The sequence below is a fragment of the Oncorhynchus gorbuscha genome, linkage group LG01 (genome assembly GCF_021184085.1).
Source record: "Oncorhynchus gorbuscha isolate QuinsamMale2020 ecotype Even-year linkage group LG01, OgorEven_v1.0, whole genome shotgun sequence".
Classification (NCBI taxonomy): Eukaryota; Metazoa; Chordata; class Actinopteri; order Salmoniformes; family Salmonidae; genus Oncorhynchus; species Oncorhynchus gorbuscha.
This window is the reverse complement of record NC_060173.1, coordinates 21,042,417-21,064,695: the sequence shown is the minus strand read 5'-3', so window position 1 is coordinate 21,064,695 and position 22,279 is coordinate 21,042,417. Positions and strand designations below refer to the sequence as shown.

At 43.2% G+C, this 22,279-nt stretch overlaps 1 protein-coding gene across 3 annotated transcripts in view; it reads left to right on the top strand.

Annotated features, from left to right (window-relative positions):
• LOC124034596 (protein bicaudal D homolog 1-like) overlaps window positions 1–22,279 on the top strand; it is a 105,900-nt gene that overhangs the window by 51,690 nt on the left and 31,931 nt on the right. For all 3 annotated transcript variants that reach the window (XM_046348012.1, XM_046347998.1, XM_046348005.1), the window contains 3 exons: window positions 15,438–15,590; window positions 17,065–17,544; window positions 21,734–22,279. The exon at window positions 21,734–22,279 is cut by the window's right edge and continues 606 nt beyond it. In XM_046348012.1, coding sequence (XP_046203968.1) covers window positions 15,438–15,590; window positions 17,065–17,544; window positions 21,734–22,279 — 1,179 coding nt within the window. The remainder of the gene's footprint in view (window positions 1–15,437; window positions 15,591–17,064; window positions 17,545–21,733) is intronic.

Here is a 22,279-nt window from a genome sequence, read left to right as displayed (position 1 = left end):
CTCCTAATTCCATTTTTTTTAAACTTCAGGGCACTATAAATAACAACTCTTTTAGAACTCATATAAAAGAGAAGAGTCAAAGTTACATTATGTAGAATTTGTAAACATTAGTTCTTGACTTTGGAAAATATTTAATTCGGACACCAACATTTACACATCACGTCATTGACCCTTTTACATGTTTTCCTGTGTAAGCTACTGTGAATCCATAAAATGAGGTTATGTACTCAATTTAGTCTACAGCCTACTGTAATGTCACACATTGAGATATTATTTGTAGATTAACATGAGGTGCATCTTGCTACCCTGCTGATAGGGACCAGCTGTTTTGTGTCAAACTCTGTGTGAAGTACAGTAGCAGTCACAGGGTCACTCTAAAGGGTGGATAGGGGTCATGCAGAGAGTGACTGTGTGGAATGTGTGTGGAGTGTGTGTGCAAGCGTACGTGCCTGTGTTTGTGCGCGTGGTGCATGCCTGTGTGTGTGGGGGGGGGCTACGTACATGTGCTTATCAGCAGAGGCAGAGGGGTTCAGGCCGGGGTCAGACGCCGCTGCGGACATGACCCCATTGTGGAGGGCAAATCCGGTGCTAAGCTAGGGAATAAAAAAAATGCCCTGAGCTCGGCACATGTGCATTCCTGAGTGAGCCAGGCTGCTCTCTCATCACACAGTGCAGGACAAACTGTGCCCTCCCAGCCCGGGGGTGGCAGCAGTTCATTCACTAGTTAGATTAGATGCTTCACACACTGTTGGCAGGAACCGCTGGGGTCGCACAGCCACTGTTTATGTCTGCTTCACTTGTCATTCCAAGCATTCCAAAAATGTGAGTTCAGTTATTGTGAATCAACTTTTTCTAAAATATCTACACTACCGTTCAAAAGTTTGGGGTCACTTAGAAATGTCCTTGTTTTTGAAACAAAAGCACGTTTTTCCTCCATTAAAATCAAATAAAATTGATCAGATATACAGTGTAGACATTGTTAATGTTGTAAATGACTATTGTAGCTGGAAACGACCGATTTCTTATGTAATATATAAATACGCGTACAGAGGCCCATTATCAGCAACCATCAGTCATGTGTTCCAATGGTACATTGTGTTAGCTAATCCAAGGTTATAATTTTAAAAGGCTAATTGATCATTAGAAAACCATTTTGCAATTATGTTAGCAGAACTGAAAACTGTGTGCTGATTAAAGAAGCAATAAAACTGTCCTTCTTTAGACTAGGTGAGTATCTGGAGCATCAGAATTTGTGGGTTCGATTACAGGCTCAAACTGGCCGGAAACAAAGCACTTTCTTCTGAAACTTGTCAGTCTACTCTGGTTCTGAGAAATTAAGGCTATTCCATGCCTTAATTGCCAAGAAACTGAAGATCTCGTACAACTATGTGTACTTCTCCCAGAACAGCCCTAACCCTAACTGGCTCTAACCAGAATAGAAAAAGGAGTGGGAGGCCAAGTACATTAGAGTGTCTAGTTCGAGAAACAGACAACTCACAAGTCCTCAACTGGCAGTGTAACAGGGTTATATTGGTGATTCCCCTTGCCACTTTATTGTTAAGCCAATGGGTTTTTGGTTTGAGTTTGTCTTGCCTTCACCTACTCAACATGGCATCTTATTGGCTGGTTTACGTTGCTTGCTTACGAGGGGGGATGTTCCAGTTAGAATCGTCCCAGTGACCAAGCACCAAACCAGCAGTAAGTTGTTGGTTGCAAAGCACTGTACGTCAAAAGTGATTTTTATACTCTCAAGTCATGATTTAAATGTACAATTTATATCAAATTGTTTGTAAATGTTATTCGAACATCACACATAAGATGCAGTGGTTTTTGGAGAATATTTGTTGTGCATTTTGTTGTAAAGAATTCCCGCCAGTACTAGCTAGCAACTTACTGTGTCTGGTGGGGGGGGGAGGTTCACATAGTTTGTACAGTGCGTGAGTGCAGAGTTGGATGGTGAGACGTGCATTGCATGACGTGCAATTTTGTGCCGTTCCTAACAGGTACATTGTTAAAGATATTATATTGTATAATGTAATTGTATTATTTTGGTAACTATCCCAGTGAACAAGCACCAAACCAGCGTGCGTGAGTGCAGAGTTGGATGGTGAGACGTGCATTGCACGACGTGCAATTTTGTGCCGTTCCTAACAGAATACAGCTACATGACTGGTGCTACATGTTGGAGTTCCGTGTCGATGACTGATTGTACACAACGCAAGAAGAGTACTGTTACAGCAGTTTCATTAAATAGTACCTGCAAAACACCAGTCTCAACGTCAACAGTGAAGAGGCGACTCCGGGATACTGGCCTTCTAGGCAGAGTTGTAAATAAAAAGCTATTTCTCAAAGAAAAGATGAAGATGGGCAAAAGAACACAGACACTGGACAGAGGAACTCTGCCAAGAAGGCCAGCATCCCGGAGTCTCCTCTTCACTGTGAGGCGTCTGTTTCTCGAACTAGACACTCTAATGTACTTGTCCTCTTGCTCAGTTGTGCACCGGGGCCTCCCACTCCTCTTTCTATTCTGGTTAGGGCCAGTTTGTGCTGTTCTGTGAAGGGTAGTACATAGCGTTTTTGTCCCAAATATTTACTTTATTTGTTTTATTTTATTTTATTTTGGGGTCTAAAAAGACTAAAATCACTAGGAATTCAGCTAAAATAAGTTTCATTTAGGAAATTAATTTAAAGAAGAGACATGATTGTGTCTCAATGTAATCAAAATCCAAATCAAATCACATTTATTTGTTACATACACATGGTTAGCAGATGTTAATGCGAGTGTAGCGAAATGCTTGTGCTTCTAGTTCCGACAATGCAGTAATAACCACAGAGTAATCTATCCTTACAATTCCAAAACTACTACCTTATACACAAAAGTGTAAAGGGATAAAGAATATGTACATAAAGATATGTGAATGAGTGATGGTACAGAACGGCAAGATACAGTAAGATACAGTAGATGGTATTGAGTGCAGTTGTAACGGCGTTCTTCGTTTGTCAAAAGAGAGTCGGACCGAAATGCAGCGTGGTGGTTACTCATGTCTTTAATGAAGGGAAAAAGCGATACATGAAATAACTATACACATACGAAAACAACAAACGGAACGTGAAACCTAATTACAGCCTATCTGGTGAAACTACACAGAGACAGGAACAATCACCCACGAAATACAAAGCGAAACCAGGCTACCTAAATACGGTTCCCAATCAGAGACAACGAGAATCACCTGACTCTGATTGAGAACCGCCTCAGGCAGCCAAGCCTAACAACACCCCTAATCAGCCGCGATCCCAAATACTACAAACCCCAACACGAAAATACAATAACATAAACCCATGTCACACCCTGGCCTGACCAAATATATAACGAAAACACAAAATACAATGACCAAGGCGTGACTGCAGTATATACATATGAGATGAGTATGTAAACAAAGTGGCATAGTTTAAATTGGCTAGTTATACATGTATTACATAAAGATGCAGTAGATGATATAGAGTACAGTATATACATACAGTATACATATGAGATGAGTAATGTAGGGTATGTAAACATTATATTAAGTAGCATTGTTTAAAGTGGCTAGTGATATATTTTACATCAATTTCCATCAATTCCCATTATTAAAATGGCTGGAGTTGGGTCAGTGTCAATGACAGTGTGTTGGCAGCAGCCACTCACTGTTAGTGGTGGCTGTTTAACAGTCTGGTGGCCTTGAGATAGAAGCTGTTTTTCAGTCTCTCGTTCCCTGCTTTGATGCACCTGTACTGATCTCGCCTTCTGGATGATAGCGGGGTGAACAGGCAGTGGCTCGGGTGGTTGTTGTCCTTGATGATCTTTATGGCCTTCCTTTGACATTGGGTGGTGTAGGTGTCATGGAGGGCAGGTAGTTTGCCCCCGGTGATGCGTTGTGCAGACCTCACTACCCTCTGGAGAGCCTTATGGTTGTGGGCGGAGCAGTTGCCATAACAGGCGGTGATACAGACCGACAGGATGCTCTCGATTGTGCATCTGTAGAAGTTTGTGAGTGCTTTTGTTGACAAGCCAAATTTCTTCAGCCTCCTGAGGTTGAAGAGGCGCTGCTGCGCTTTCTTCACGATGCTGTCTATGTGGGTGGACCAATTCAGTTTGTCATGGTGGGAAATTATTGTTATTTTGAAATATAATCACTTTCTCGGGCTTAGTTGTCGTCAATTTTCTGTGAACAAATGATTAGAATTATGTTCTGGACCCCCTACCATCCACTCGGACAAAAATAAGCCCGCGGCTGTATCTAGTTGCCTGTTTGTGATATCTTTACTAGGCCTAATTGAATAAACCTTGTAAAATGTCTCAGCCACTTCTCACGTGCACCTGTCACCTGTTTGCTTCGTGACCTGGGTGGCCCTTGGCTCTTTGATGATCTGCTGATTAGCCTGTTGCCTTGCTATGTGGGTCTCCTTTGCCTGTGTGGTGCATATTAATTAGGAGACCGTCTCTTTTTAATGTGCTGGAGCCACACAATTGGCTTAATTTGTGTCTAACTGGATTTAATCAACTGGTTTAATGTGGATCCCAAGCAGATTCTAAAGATATAGTATCTTAATTTGATCTCTCTTTTTTTCATCCTGTTGATGCAGGATTAATTAAGATCCTACAATTTTTCTCCTAAAATTAAAGGAATGTACAGACAAAATGATAGAGACTAAGTTAATAGTATGTTCTGTGTGTTTTACAGTTTGTATTTCAAATAGGCTCTGGCCTACCGCTAGTAGTTATCCTGCATTGTTTAAATGAATCCTGGCCCTGATGTAGAGTGGGACACAGGGCTACAGTATTGGCCTTTCCCATGGCGGTTGTGTTGTGTGAGTGTTTGGTGGTGCACTGACCATGCCCTGATCCTGTGGTGGTGTTGAGACAGTAATCATTGGCCAGTAATCCCCTGGACTTCATGGACAGCTCAGTCCTAATGCCCTGCTTTGTGGGGAATATGTAATGAGACAACACCACCCATTAGCAAACCACAGTGGTCACGTACAGTTAATCAATAATGTCACGGATTAAGAGTTTGTTAATGAACTGTTTGTGTTTTGCCTATGGTCCATATTGGAATATCGGTATTTTCCGCTTCCATTGTCACAAGTGTAGGGGTAGCTACAAGTGTAGGGGTAGCTACAAGTGTAGGGGTAGCTACAAGTGTAGGGGTAGCTACAAGTGTAGGGGTAGCTACAAGTGTAGGGGTAGCTACAAGTGTAGGGGTAGCTACAAGTGTAGGGGTAGCTACACGTGTAGGTGTAGCTACAAGTGTAGGGGTAGAGCTGCATAAGGATCTGCAGCAATGCTGTGCTTTCAAGTACAGTGCTGTACAGTGTGTCATGACATGGAGATCAAGTGTCAAATAAAATGCTGTGACAGGCTTGAATACAGAAACAGCAGCATGTACAGTTGACTGTACATTGAATTGACCTTCCATTTGTCAGTCCATTTCCCTGAGTCCTGCTGTTCCTCTGGTGACTGAAGATGTGGTCAGTCAGGTACTGGAGGGTCCATGTCTGTCCCAAGACCACCTGTCTCATCTAGGGCTGGGAATTTCAAGGGACCTCACAATATAATATTATCACTATACTTAGGTGCCGATACGATATGTATTACGATTCCCACAATTCAAATCAAATCAAATGTATTTATATAGCCCTTAGTACATCAGCTGATATCTCAAAGTGCTGTACAGAAACCCAGCCTAAAACCCCAAACAGCAAGCAATGCAGGTGTAGAAGCACGGTGGCTAGGAAAAACTCAATAGAAAGGCCAAAACCTAGGAAGAAACCTAGAGGGGAACCAGGCTATGTGGAGTGGCCAGTCCTCTTCTGGCTGTGTCGGGTGGAGATTATAACAGAACATGGCCAAGATGTTCAAATGTTCATAAATGACCAGCATTGTTGAATAATAATAAGGCAGAACAGTTGAAACTGGAGCAGCAGCACGGCCAGGTGGACTGGGGACAGCAAGGAGTCATCATGTCAGGTAGTCCTGAGGCATGGTCCTAGGGCTTCAGGTCCTCCGAAAGAGAGAAAGAGAGAATTAGAGAGAGCACACTTAAATTCACACAGGACACCGAATAGGACAGGAGAAGTACTCCAGATATAACAAACTGACCCTAGCCCTCCGACACATATACTACTGCAGCATAAATACTGGAGGCTGAGACAGGAGGGGTCAGGATTCTCACTATTATCACTATTATCACTATTCTATATGTATTGCAATTCAATAGTGCGATTTTATTGCGATTTTATGTTCCAAACATATTGCTCACTAAATAAATTGAAATAAATACATAAATTGCTGAAAACATGTTGGCTCACTATTTAAAACAACATTTTGGTGGAAGTATAGCCAACTTTTATTTTTCTTTACAATTTGATACTTGGAGCCAAATATCAATATAATATCATCCAAACATAACTGTATCGATATTTTCCCCCATCACTAGTCTCTTCTCCTGGTGAGGCTCTGGCCAGGGTCCCACTGGTCACCCCATATCTAGGACCCAGAGTCTGAGCCAGCACTTCTGTGTAGTGCAGGCTAGGAGCCACTTAGCAACTTTATTGAGGAGAGGGGAAATAAGAAGCCCTGAATAGATACTGTATGAGGGGCTATGGAGGTCTGAAACCTGTTCATCATTTATGGTATAAATATAGGCTAACATTCACACACACACACACACACACACACACACACACACACACACACACACACACACACACACACACACACACACACACACACACACACACACACACACACACACACACACACACACACACACACACAAACCAATTTGAATTTAGTAAGGCAAGTCTATTGGCTGGGGTTTGAGTCAGTGTAAATTATGTTAAATGTTTGATAATGTGTGTCCAGCCATGTAAAGCCAGACTCTGGGGCTGCTGTACTGTAAATCCATACAGATTTATAATGCCTGTTGCCATGGGGATTCACAACTCCTCTTCAGGAAATTGCATTGTGTGTGTTTGTGTGTGTGTACACATTTTTGCCAAAAGACCTCTCAAGAACTCAAGAATAGTAAACCAACAAAAATTCAGAGAATTGAGGACATTTTGATGGTACTCACTTAGGAGTTAACGTTAGGGGTTAAGGTTAGGGTTAAGGTTATGGTTAGGGTAAAGGTTAGGGGTGAGGGAAAATCGTTTTTTTGAATGGGAATCAATTGTTGGTCCCCAAAAGGTATAGTAAGACGTGTGTGTGTGTGTGTGTGTGTGTGTGTGTGTGTGTGTGTGTGTGTGTGTGTGTGTGTGTGTGTGTGTGTGTGTGTGTGTGTGTGTGTGTGTGTGTGTGTGTGTGTGTGTGTGTGTGTGTGTGTGTGTGTGTGTGTTTTTAGAGTTGGTGCATTTCGAGTTGGTGCATTGTGCTATTATGTGTTTCTTTTCGCGATATTTGTAAAAAAAAATATTTTTTATTTTTTTATTTCACCTTTATTTAACCAGGTAGGCTATTTGAGAACAGGTTTTCATTTGCAATTGCGACCTGGCCAAGATAAAGCACAGCAGTGTGAACAGACAACACAGAGTTACACATGGAGTAAACAATTAACAAGTCAATAACACAGTAGAGAAAAAAGGGGAGTCTATATACAATGTGTGCAAAAGGCATGAGGAGGTAGGCGAATAATTACAATATTGCAGATTAACACTGGAGTGATAAATGATCAGATGATCATGTACAGGTAGAGATATTGGTGTGCAAAAGAGCAGAAAAGTAAATAAATAAAAACTGTGGGGATGAGGTAGGTGAAAATGGCTGCAGCGATCGGTTAGCTGCTCAGATAGCTGATGTTTGAAGTTGGCGAGGGAGATAAAAGTCTCCAACTTCAGCGATTTTTGCAATTTGTTCCAGTCACAGGCAGCAGAGTACTGGAACGAAAGGCGGCCGAATGAGGTGTTGGCTTTAGGGATGATCAATGAGATACACCTGCTGGAGCGCGTGCTACGGATGGGTGTTGCCATCGTGACCAGTGAGATGAGATAAGGCGGAGCTTTGCCTAGCATGGCCTTGTAGATGACCTGGAGCCAGTGGGTCTGGCGACGAATATGTAGCGAGGGCCAGCCGACTAGAGCATGCAAGTCGCAGTGGTGGGTAGTATAAGGTGCTTTAGTGACAAAACGGATGGCACTGTGATAAACTGCATCCAGTTTGCTGAGAAGAGTGTTGGAAGCAATTTTGTAGATGACATCGCCGAAGTCGAGGATCGGTAGGATAGTCAGTTTTACTAGGGTAAGCTTGGCAGCGTGAGTGAAGGAGGCTTTGTTGCGGAATAGAAAGCTGACTCTTGATTTGATTTTCGATTGGAGATGTTTGATATGGGTCTGGAAGGAGAGTTTGCAGTCTAGCCAGACACCTAGGTACTTATAGGTGTCCACATATTCAAGGTCGGAACCATCCAGTGTGGTGATGCTAGTCGGGCAAGCGGGTGCAGGCAGCGATCGGTTGAAAAGCATGCATTTGGTTTTACTTGCGTTTAAGAGCAGTTGGAGGCCACGGAAGGAGTGTTGTATGGCATTTGAAGCTCGATTGGAGGTTAGATAGCACAGTGTCCAATGACGGGCCGAAAGTGTACAGAATGGTGTCGTCTGCGTAGAGGTGGATCAGGGAAACGCCCGCAGCAAGAGCAACATCATTGATATACACAGAGTAAAGAGTCGGCCCTGTGGCACCCCCATAGATGATTTTGTACATAATGTTTCTGCAACCGTATCTTACAGACAAAAAGAGCGTCTGGATATCAGGACAGCGATCTCTCACCTCAGATTAGACAAAGATTTCTTCAACAACAACAACAAGCAGGACTCACACGATTTTCTCCAAACACCCCACAGGGCAGACATCCCAATTATCTCCAAAAGGAAGCGACGCTGAGGAAGAAGAGCCGGATGCCTCGTCCGGACTCGCAGAAGGCAACTAGCAAAGATGCCGTTACCGTCAATATTACTCACCAATGTTTAATCATTAGACAATAAACTAGACAAGGTACGATCACGAATATCCTACTAACGGGACATCAAAAACTGTAATATCCTATGTTTCACGGAATCACGGCTGAATGACGACATGGATATTCAGCTAGCGGGATACACGCTACACCGGCAGGATAGAACAGCACACTCCGGTAAGACGAGGGGGAGCGGTCTGTGCATATTTGTAAACAACAGCTGGTGCACGAAATCTAAGGAAATCTCTAGATTTTGCTCGCCTGAAGTAGTGTATATTGTGATAAATTGCAGGCCACACTACTTACCTAGAGAGCTTTCAGCTATACTTTTCGTAGCTGTTTATTTACTACCACAGACAGATGCTGGCACTAAGACCCCACTCAGTCAGCTGTATAAGGAAATAAGCCAACAGGAAACCGCTCACCCAGAGGCGGTGCTCCTAGTGGCCGGAGACTTTACTGCAGGAAAACTTAAATCAGTTCTACCAAATTTCTATCAACATGCTAAATGTGCAACCAGAGGGGAAACAAATTCTAGATCACCTGTACTCCACACACAGAGACGCGTACACAGCTCTCCCTCGCACTCCATTTGGTAAATTCAACCACAACTATATCCTCCTGATTCCTGCTTACAAGCAAAAATTAAAGCAGGAGGCACCAGTGACTATAAAAAAAATGGTCTATAAAAAAATGGTCAGATGAAGCAGATGCTAAACTACAGGACTGCTTTGCTATCACAGACTGGAACATGTTCCGGTATTCTTCCGATGACATTGAGGAATACACCACATCAGTCACTGGCTTTATCAATAAGTGCATTGAGGACGTCGTCCCCACAGTAACTGTACGTACATACCCCAAGCAGAAGCCATGGATTACAGGCAACATTCACACTAAGCTAAAGGGTAGAGCTGCCGCTTTCAAGGTGCATGACTCTAACCCAGAAGCTTACAAGAAATCCTGCTATGCCCTGTGACGAACCATCAACAGGCAATGCATCAATACAGGGCTAAGATTGAATCATACTACACCGGCTCCGACGCTCGTCGGATGTGGCAGGGCTTGCAAACTATTACAGACTACAAAGGGAAGCACAACCGCGAGCTGCCCAGTGACACGAGCCTACCAGATGGGATAAATGACTTCTATGCTCGCTTCGAGGCAAGCAACACTGAGGCATGCATGAGAGCATCAGCTGTTCCGGACGACTGTGTGATCACGCTCTCCGTAGCTGACATGAGTAAGACCTTTAAACAGGTCAACATACACAAGGCTGCGGGGCCAGTCGGATTACCAGGACGTGTGCTCCGAGCATGTGCTGACCAACTGGCAGGTGTCTTCACTGACATTTTCAACATGTCCCTGATTGAGTCTGTAATACCAATATGCTTCAAGCAGACCACCATAGTTCCTGTGACCAAGAACACAAAGGCAACCTCCCTAAATGACTACAGACCAGTAGCACTCATGTCTGTAGCCATGAAGTTCTTTGAAAGGTTGGTAATGGCTCACATCAACACCATTATCCCAGAAACCCTAGACCCACTCCAATTTGCATACCGCCCAAACAGATCTACAGATGATGCAATCTCTATTGCACTCCACACTGCAATTGATTTGATTAAAGAGAGGCGAGAGGCCAGATATCTGGACTGGACTTAGAGCAAAGACATCTATTATTACTGCATCCAGATGGTTCAGAACATGCAGCAAAGTGCCACTAATTGTGCTGATGCATGCCAGACTGTTTTAGATCATGTTTTTGACACATAGACTGTAAGTATTATAATGACATCATATTGTAACTACCGAGTATAGACAGGTTGGCAGCTAGCAGGTGATCTACACATAGTCAGTGCAAACTATTATATGTCATATACATGTATTGTGAATGTATATACAGTATATTATACAGTGCCTTCAGAAAGTACTCACACCAGATGACCATTTCCACATCTTGTTGTGTACAACCTGAATTGAATATGGATTCAATTGATATTTTGGGTCTACACACAATACCCCATAATGTCAAAGTCAAAATATGTGTTTTAGCTATTTTTATAAATGAATTAAAAATTAAATGCTGAAATGCCTTGATTCAATAAGTATTCAGCCCATTTGTTATGGCCAGCGGTGAAAGTAATGCGGTACGGTCCGTTACCGCGTCTCGACATAATAATTTGTGGGGGTACGCTGTACCAGTAAAACATAACCCTATCACAATAATTAAAACAAAATGTCAAGAAAACTGTAGGCTATTACAACACTTTAAAAAAATCATAACCGCATGTCAGAGGCATGAAAATTGTGATGTGGTTCGATGATAACACTAAGCTTCAAGTAAATTTTATGATATTACCAAAATTATATAACCTAATTAGCCTACTCCTACCTATACAAAAATACATCAAATCATTACACGAGAAAGCATGCTTTGGCCACAGACGATCATTAACTTATTGGAATATGACATTTGTTTTAAATCGCAATGCCTAAAATCGGAAGGGCACTCGATTTGGGCAGCGCGCGCGGCAAATACCAAATACATGATTGTTGAGTTGGAAAGTATAGAAGCCCAGCCAGGTATATCGCAATACTTTAAAATGCAATCACTGGAAAACATCATTTGGAAAGAAAATGGCTATTGCTGTAAAGAGAAGACAATGAAAAAAACTCTAATCTATCTTTTAGTTAAATTCTCAACTTAATTGAGCGAACAGTAGGCAGCAATCTTAGGATATTGGCACCAGCGTAGAGAGCATCGGCCATATCTCCGGTGGATGCGCATATTTACTATTTTATCATTGTTGGGTCAGTGCCACTTGAAAGTTTGTTTTTGGACAATAATTTCCTCCTCCAGGTTAGATGTACATCGTATTGTATTTGATTCCCCCTTGTCGTTGGCCTATTATATAGATCAGACAACGTTGTTTTATTCTGTTTGTCAAAAGTTCCTTCTTTGACCTCAGGGGTGGAATGTTATTCATATTTTTCATAATTTCATAATTAATAAATATATATATATATTTTACAACGACAATCGAGTGTTTCTATGTCAAACAGTTTTGTTATATTTCAGTTTTCTGTGATGTATATAAAGTGTAATATTTGGATGCAAACAAAAAAGGTAATACATTTCAACTCTATATCTGACATGGTACAGGTGTCTTCATTTTTAAGTCCATAACCATGTGTGTATGAGGTGTATACTTTAGTAATAATATATGATAATAATAATATAATAATAATATACATGCCATTTAGCAGACGCTTTTACCCAAAGCGACTCACAGTCATGTGTGCATACATTCTACGTATGGGTGGTCCCGGGAATCGAACCCACTACCCTGGCGTTACAAGCGCCATGCTCTACCAACTGAGCTACAGAAGGACCACATTGGTAGGCAGAAGGACCAGTTTCAAAGTAGATTTGTTTAAGACGACCAAGAATCACTATGTGACCATGATTTAGCCCAGTGTAGTAAAAGGTTTTTTTTAAATGATTCTGCAAATGTGTCCAGTCGTATAAAGTGTAGTAGAATTGCATGAAATATGTTTATAAAATGTCAAATTCTTCCCTTGCAAAGAAAGGATAAGAAACTTATCTGCTATAACTTATAACCTACTGAAGGGCTACTCTACGTTAATATGTCCCTTCTCTGGAACTAAGGAGCCTAGACCGAAACCATGAAAAACAGCACCAGACCATTATTCCTCCTTCATCAAACTTTACAGTTGGCACTATGCATTGGTGCAGGTAGCGTTCTCCTGGCATCCGCTAAACCCAGATTTGTCTGTTGGACTGCCAGATGGTGAAGAGTGATTCATCACTCCAGAAAACATGTTTCCACTGCTCTAGAGTCCAATGGCAGGGAGCTTTACACCACTGTAGCCAACGCTTGGCATTGCTCATGGTGATTTTAGGCTTGTGTGCGGCTGCTGGGCCATGAAAACCCATTTCATGAACATTTACATTACATTTAAGTCATTTAGCAGACGCTCTTATCCAGAGCGACTTACAAATTGGTGCATTCACCTTATGACATCCATGAAGCTCCCGACGAACAGTTCTGGTACTGATGTTAGTTCCAGAGGCAGTTTGGAGCTCGTTAGTGAGCGTTGCAACTGAGCGCTTCAGCACTCGGCAGTCCTGTTCTGTGAGCTTGTGTGGCCTACCACTACCCAGCTGAGCCGTTATTGCTCCTAGCCATTTCCACTTTACAATAACAGCACTTACAGTTGACCAGGGTAGTTTAGCAGTGCAGAAATTTGACAAATTGACTTGTTGGAAAGATGGCATCCTATGAAGTTGCCACATTGTAAGTCACTGAGCTCTTCAGTAAGGCCATTCTACTGCCAGTGTTTGTCTATGGCGATTGCATGGCTGTGTGCTCAATTTTACACACCTGTCGGCAATGGGTGTGGCTGAAATAGCCGAATCCACTAATTTGAAGGGGTGTATACAGTTGAAGTCGGACGTTTACATACATACACTTAAGTTGGAGTCATTAAAACTTGTTTTTCAACCACTCCACACATTTCTTGTTAACAAACTATAGTTTTGGCAAGTCGGTTAGGACATCTACTTTGTGCATGACACAAGTAATTTTTCCAACAATTGTTTACAGACAGATTATTTCACGTATAATTCACTGCATCACAATTCCAGTGGGTCAGAAGTTTACATACACTAAGTTGACTGCATTTAAACAGCTTGGAAAATTCCAGAAAATGATGTCATTGCTTTAGAAGCTTCTGATAGGCTAATTGACGTCATTTTGAGTCAATTGGAGGTGTACTTGTGGATGTATTTCAAGGCCTACCTTCAAACTCAGTACCTATTTGCTTGAAATCATGGGAAAATCAAAATAAATCAGCCAAGACCTCAGAAAATAATTGTAGACCACCACAAGTCTGGTTCATCCTTGGGAGCAATTTCCACGTTCATCTGTATAAACAATAGTATGCAAGTATAAACACCATGGGACCAGGCAGCCGTCATTCCACTCAGGAAGGAGACGCGTTCTGTCTCCTAAAGTGAAAATCAATCCGCTCTGTCTCCTAAAGTAAAAATCAATCCCAGAACAAGAGCAAAGGACCTTGTGAAGATGCTGGAGGAAACAGGTACAAAAGTATCTATATCCACAGTAAAACTAATCCTATATCGACATAACCTGAAAGGCCGCTCAGCAAGGAAAAAGCAACTGCTCCAAAACCACCATTAAAAATACAGACTATGGTTTGCAACTGCACAAATATTGTACTTTTTGGAAAAATGTCTTCTGGTCTGATGAAACAAAAATAGAACTGTTTGACCATAATGACCATCGTTATGCTTGGAGGGAAAAGGGGGAGGCTTGCAAGCCGAAGAACACCATCCCAACCGTGAAGCACGGGGGTGGCAGCATCGTGTTGGGGAGGGTGCTTTGCTGCAGGAGGGACGTGCAATTCACAAAATAGATAGCCTCATGAGGCAGGAAAATTATGTTTATAAATTGAAGCAACATTTCAAGACATCAATCAGGAAGTTACAGCTTGGTCGCAAATTGGTCTTCCAAATGGACAATGACCCCAAGTATACTTCCAAAGTTGTGGCAAAATGGCTTAAGGACAACAAAGTCAAGGTATTGGAGTGGCCATCACAAAGCCCTGACCTCAATCCTATAGAGCATTTGTGTGCAGACCTGAAAAGGCTTGTGCGAGCAAGTAGACCTACAAATCGGACTCCGTTACATCAGCTCTGTCAGGAGGAATGGACCAAAATTCACCCAACTTATTGTGGAAAGTTTGTGTAAGGCTACCCGAAACATTTGACCCAAGTTAAACAATTTAAAGACAATGTTACCAAATACTAATTAATTGTATGTAAACTTCTGACCCACTGAGAATGTGGAGAAATAAATAAATGCTGAAATAAATAATTCTCTCTATTATTCTGACATTTCACATTCTTAAAATAAAGTGGTGATCCTAACTAACCTAAGGCAGGGAATTTTTACTCGGATTAAATGTCAGGAATTGTGTAAAGCTGAGTTTAAATGTATTTGGCTTAGGTGTATGTCAACTTCCGACTTCAACTAAGTATTCACACCCCTGACTGGAAAATGGCTGTCTAGCAATGATCACCAACCAACTTGACAGAGCTTGAATCATTTTTAAATAATAAGAATAATGTGCAATTATTGTTCAATACAGCTGTCCAAAGCTCTTCGAGACTTATTCAGAAAGATTCACTGCTGTAATTGTTGCCGAAGGTGATTCTAACATGTTAAATGAGAGATTTCTCTATTTCATTCTCAATACATTAGCCAAAAAGGGTTTTTACTTGTTTTCACAATGTGGAATAAGTCAAGGGGTTTGAATACTTTCTGAAGACACTGTATATATTGATCTGTTGAATTGCTTGCAGATTATGACCTGACAGTCCTTCTCTTTCCTTCCCAGAGTAATGAGATGCTGGAGCTGCAGGGGAGCAGGATGAGAGAGGAAATCAGGGAGTATAAGTTCAGAGAGGCGCGACTCCTACAGGACTACACTGAGCTGGAGGAGGAGAACATCACCCTGCAAAAACTAGTGTCCACCCTCAAACAGAACCAGGTCAGCATCAACACCATTACTGTTTATGGTTTACTGCATGCCAGTGGAGGCTGGTGGGGGCACTATAGGAGGACGGGCTCATTGTAATGGCTGGAATGGAGTCAAACATGTGGTTTCCATATGTTTGATTTGTTTGATACTGTTTATATTCAGAACCACATTCCTATAAAGATTAGAGAGGATCTCAATTTAAATACTGTTGAAGTAAGATGGCTACAGGTTCATCTGCCACAAGCCCATTCTTGTGGGAAGCTGCTAAAGAGGAACAACTGCTAACAGTCAGTAACTGGAAAAGATGTGTGAAATGCTTGATAAGGTATGTGATATCAACAGAGAGGTATTTTGTATGTGATTTTAAATATTGGCAGGCTTTCATCAAGCTGCCCACTCAAGAAAAAGCTTCAAACTGTAACCAGTGCCTGCAACCTAGTTCAGGTTATTAGTCAACCTACCAGGGTAGTTACAAACAGCACAGGAATTAAATCATCAACATGTATTGATCACATCTTTACTAATGCTGCAGAAATGTGCTTGAAAGCAGTATCCGGATCCATCGGATGTAGTGTCACAATATAGTAGCCATATCTAGGGAAACCAAAGTTCTAAAGGCTGGGCCTAATATAGTGTATGAGGTCATACAATACCTTTTGTAGTGATTCCTATGTTGATGTAAAGAATATTTGTTGGTGTGTAATGAGGAGCATATAGACGTTGTACTTGACACATTTATGAAATTGCTTATTCCAGTTACTAATAAGCATGCACCCAATAAGAAAATGACTGTAAAAACTGTAAAATCTCTGTGGATTGATGAGAAATTGAAAAATTGTATGGTGACAGGGATGAGCCAAAAGGAATGGCAAATAAGTCTGGCTGCACAACCGATTGCCTAACGTATTGCCAATTGATAAATCATATGACTAAACTGAATAAAAAGAAGAAGAAACTACACTATGAAACAAAGATAAATGACATAAAGAATGATAGTAAAAATCATTAATTGAATAAGATGGCTCATTCATCACAAAACCGACTGATATTGCCAACTACTTTAATAATTGTTTAATTGGCAAGATTAGCAAACTTAGCCATGACATGCCAGCAACAAACGCTGACACTACACATCCAAGTATATCTGGCCAAATTTGAAAGACAATATTTTTTGAATTTGCTTTGAATTGACAACAGACTTTCAGCACGCTTACAGGGATGGACATACAACAAGCACAGCACTTTTTACAGTCACTTTATCTGACCTTAAACCTACTTACAGTGTACTTTACTTAAACCTACTTACAGTGTACTTTACTTAAACCTACTTACAGTGTACTTTACTTAAACCTATCCCCTTTCTGTGTCCTCTGTGTCCTTTCTGTCTGACTGTCCTCTATGTGTGTCCCCTTTACTCGATCTTTGTGTCCCTTTTCCCTCCTGTCCTCTCTGTCCCCTGTCCCCTGCTCCCCCTCTCCACCAGGTGGAGTATGAGGGTCTGAAGCATGAGATCAAGGTTCTGGAGGAGGAGACGGTGCTGCTGAACAGCCAGCTGGAGGATGCTGTGCGTCTGAAGGACATCTCTCAGTCCCAGCTGGAGGAAGCTCTGGATGCCCTGAAAATTGAGAGGGAGCAGAAGAACAGCCTGAGGAAGGAGCTGGCCCACCACATCACCCTCAGCGACAGTGTATATGGTGCCGGAGCCCACCTGGCTCTCACCGCCACTGTTGACGGGCTCAAATTTGCCACCGAAGAGGTTGGGAGTAATGGTACAGCCATGCATAATGGAGCCAACGGGAATGAGGATAGCAACGGCCACTGTAATGGGCACCTGGGATTGGCCAAGATGAACGGCGACTACCGGCTGCCCAGGAAGGGGGAGGGGCTGCATGGTCCTGTGTCTGACCTCTTCAGCGAGCTCAACCTGTCTGAGATGCAGAAAGTAAAAAAGCAGCTGTTTCAGGTGGGTCTCTAGTCTAGATGAACGGTGGAGAGACAGTGTGTTCTTCTCACTACTATGGCTGAGTGATTGTTAGCCTGGTCTCAGATCTTTTGTCCTGTCTTGACAACTTCTATGGTCATTGTCATGTTTGGCATGACAATGACCATAGGAGTTGGCAAGACAGCACAAACAGGTCTGGGACCAGGCTAAGATATTGTTGTGACAATGTTCAAGGGAGGTTGTACCTGGGTCTTGTTGTTACCAGGGAGTCTTTTAATATCCTTCATCCAACCAGCTTCCTCATTTGCTCTGAGCAAATCAATGTGGTTAGAGAGACAAATCCAGCAATTTACACACCCAATGCATTAGGAGACGGTTATCGACCTCCTCTGTCCACAGCACATTTTATTAAGGAATGGGAGTGTCTCACCAGCATCATTGGACAACCTAACAACCTGACCCTCTGATAACAACCGTCCTGTCATCACACTACTGCAGCCTGCAGCCAACCAATGACAAGGTGATGACATTTTGAGAACAAGACCCCTCCCCCAAAAAAGCTAGTCAGATGTCATCCATCTTTTATTCTCTAACAGACCATGAGTCTGTGACCACACTCATTATGATTTACCAATGGCTTTACATAACTAGTTTCAGAGCTATTTTGGACTCAAAAGACTTCTGTCTCAGAAGGGCCATAGGGGCTGATTTGGATGATTGTGGGGACATTAGCAGGGGGAGAGTAGAACGGTAGGAGTGGAGGAGGACGGCGTGTGCCATAGGGACGCCTGTCAAGGCGATTAGTGTCCGACAGGGCAGAGCAGCGCAGGGCAGAGCAGCGCAGGGCAGAGCAGCGCAGGGCAGAGCAGGGCAAGGCAGAGCAGAGCAGGGCAGGGCAGGGCAGGGCAGGGCAGGGCAGGGCAGGGCAGGGCAGGGCAGGACAGAGCAGCGCAGGGCAGAGCAGGGCAGGGCAGAGCAGGGCAGGGCAGGACAGAGCAGCGCAGGGCAGAGCAGGGCAGGGCAGAGCAGCGCAGGGCAGAGCAGGGCAGGGCAGGGCAGAGCAGGGCAGGGCAGCGCAGCGCAGAGCAGCGCAGAGCAGGGCAGAGCAGAGCAGAGCAGAGCAGAGCAGGGCAGGGCAGGGCAGGGCAGAGCAGAGCAGAGCAGAGCAGAGCAGGGCAGGGCAGAGCAGAGCAGCGCAGGGCAGAGCAGGGCAGAGCAGAGCAGGGCAGAGCAGAGCAGGGCAGGGCAGAGCAGAGCAGGGCAGCGCAGAGCAGCGCAGGGCAGGGCAGGGCAGGGCAGAGCAGAGCAGAGCAGAGCAGAGCAGAGCAGAGCAGAGCAGCGCAGAGCAGCGCAGGGCAGAGCAGGGCAGGGCAGAGCAGGGCAGAGCAGGGCAGATGATCCAGAGGAGAGTGGAAGGAAGGCAGAGAAGGAAAGACAGGCTGCTGCACTACAGGACAGGAATAGAAGCCCTTACAAGGAAAGAGTACAGAGGGATAACACACACACACTGTCTAAGAGAATGCTTAGCAATGGATAGAAAGCTTACTTGTTTTTCTTACTCAGGTCAGTGGGGAAATGAATGATTACATGTGTGGATCCAAACTGTATTACTGTAGAGGTTTGAATGTCTCTATAAATGCTTTCAGTAGAGGGCTGCTTTAATTTGTCATCCTCCCGGTGCTGTAATGTATATCTGTTCCCAACCAGCATTACATTAAACTCACTCAATTTAACCTCAATGGTAACCATATCAAATACAAGATGAACATTTGGTATAAAACTAAAACATAAAAGTGGTTTATAATTAAGGAATAAGGCTCAGGGGGGTGTGATATATGGCCAATATTCCATGACTAAGGGCTGTTCTCATCTGCAACGCCGTGGTATATTATCCATTTACAACAAACCTCCGATGTGCCTTATTGCTATTATAAGCTGGTTATCAACGTAATTACAAGAGTAAAAGACATGTTTTGTCATTCCCGTGGTATATGGTCTGATATACTATGGCTTTCAGCCAATCAGCATTCAGGGCTCGTACCACCAAGATTATAATTCCTGTTATACATCTACTGAGAGGCCCCCAAACCTCTCTTTTTTCTCAATGGGTGAAAAATGAAATATCTGATTGCTGATGCTATGGCTATGCATACAAATCAGTGGATCAGTTCTGTGTGAGAATTTACAGATTGAGCTTTGTATTGTTGTACCTTTATCTCTGTCTGTAGAGACGTGTAGATAACCTGGGACTGTGCAGTACCTTTGTATTGTTGTACCTTTATCTCTGTCTGTAGAGACGTGTAGATAACCTGGGACTGTGCAGTACCTTTGTATTGTTGTACCTTTATCTCTGTCTGTAGAGACGTGTAGATAACCTGGGACTGTGCAGTACCTTTGTATTGTTGTACCTTTATCTCTGTCTGTAGAGACGTGTAGATAACCTGGGACTGTGCAGTACCTTTGTATTGTTGTACCTTTATCTCTGTCTGTAGAGACGTGTAGATAACCTGGGACTGTGCAGTACCTTTGTATTGTTGTACCTTTATCTCTGTCTGTAGAGACGTGTAGATAACCTGGGACTGTGCAGTACCTTTGTATTGTTGTACCTTTATCTCTGTCTGTAGAGACGTGTAGATAACCTGGGACTGTGCAGTACCTTTGTATTGTTGTACCTTTATCTCTGTCTGTAGAGACGTGTAGATAACCTGGGACTGTGCAGTACCTTTGTATTGTTGTACCTTTATCTCTGTCTGTAGAGACGTGTAGATAACCTGGGACTGTGCAGTACCTTTGTATTGTTGTACCTGTATCTCTGTCTGTAGAGACGTGTAGATAACCTGGGACTGTGCAGTACCTTTGTATTGTTGTACCTTTATCTCTGTCTGTAGAGACGTGTAGATAACCTGGGACTGTGCAGTACCTTTGTATTGTTGTACCTTTATCTCTGTCTGTAGAGACGTGTAGATAACCTGGGACTGTGCAGTACCTTTGTATTGTTGTACCTTTATCTCTGTCTGTAGAGACGTGTAGATAACCTGGGACTGTGCAGTACCTTTGTATTGTTTTACCTTTATCTCTGTCTATAGAGACGTGTAGATAACCTGGGACTATGCAGTACCTTTGTATTGTTGTACCTTTATCTCTGTCTGTAGAGACGTGTAGATAACCTGGGACTGTGCAGTACCTTTGTATTGTTGTACCTTTATCTCTGTCTATAGAGACGTATAGATAACCTGGGACTGTGCAGTACCTTTGTATTGTTGTACCTTTATCTCTGTCTATAGAGACGTGTAGATAACCTGGGACTGTGCAGTACCTTTGTATTGTTTTACCTTTATCTCTGTCTATAGAGACGTGTAGATAACCTGGGACTGTGCAGTACCTTTGTATTGTTTTACCTTTATCTCTGTCTATAGAGACGTGTAGATAACCTGGGACTGTGCAGTACCTTTGTATTGTTTTACCTTTATCTCTGTCTATAGAGACGTGTAGATAACCTGGGACTGTGCAGTACCTTTGTATTGTTGTACCTTTATCTCTGTCTATAGAGACGTGTAGATAACCTGGGACTGTGCAGTACCTTTGTATTGTTGTACCTTTATCTCTGTCTGTAGAGACGTGTAGATAACCTGGGACTGTGCAGTACCTTTGTATTTATAGGGTGTTGTCTGGTCAGAGGGCAGGAACAGACACAAAATTATAAGACACAATATTCTGTCCTTTCAAGAGATCTCTTGCCAGGTTTCACAGTAGTGGAGTGGAAATCTCTCAGCTCACCTGTGGTGCAGTTCTAATAGGTAGAATCTGAATCCAGATGGCAACCTACACACACACACACACACACACACACACACACACACACACACACACACACACACACACACACACACACACACACACACACACACACACACACACACTAGTCAGACAGGGTTATTTATTGGACTAGCGTACTGTACTGCTGAACTCATTGAAAGTTTTGCTGTTTGACTGCTTCTAAACTTTCTTCAATAATTCATTTGACTTTGTTTCCATGGGCCTCTTCTAATAGTCAGCCAATAGGGGCTGGCTGACTAGCTCCTCTGATATTTACATTTACATTTAAGTCATTTAGCAGACGCTCTTGATCACAAATACGTTCAACTGTCTGTGGTAATGCAGGCCTGGTCTGAGTGGTCCTCACCCTGCTGTATGTCCTCCCGACCTATAGGTGGAGCGTGAGAAGTCAAGCCTCCTGATGAACCTGCAGGAGTCCCAGACCCAGCTGCAGCACATGCAGAGCGCCCTGACGGAGCAACACGAGAACGTCCAACGCCTCACCGAACGCGTCAACGTCATGAAGCACCTCCAAAGTAACAAGGAGATGGCTGATTCTCAGGAGTCTGAGAAGTCCAACGGGTCGCCCTCGCCCTGTTACCGCGACGACAAGGTGGACATCCACGGGATGGACATCCTGGAGTGTAAGTACAAGGTGGCAGTAACCGAGGTGATCGACCTGAAGGCGGAGCTAAAAGCCCTGAAGGAGAACTATAACCAGTGTGTGGAGGGACAGGGGGAGGAGCGGAGCAGCAATGATGGGAAGGTCCAGGCTCTGGATGAGCAGGTCAACCGGCTGGAGCAGAGCTGCCAAGATTCCCACGATAGGGTGGCGTGTTTGGAGGCGGAACTAAAGACGGCCTCAGAGAGCCACAGCATGCTGAACACAGCGCAGGACGAGCTGGTAACATTCAGCGAGGAGCTGGCCCAGCTATACCAC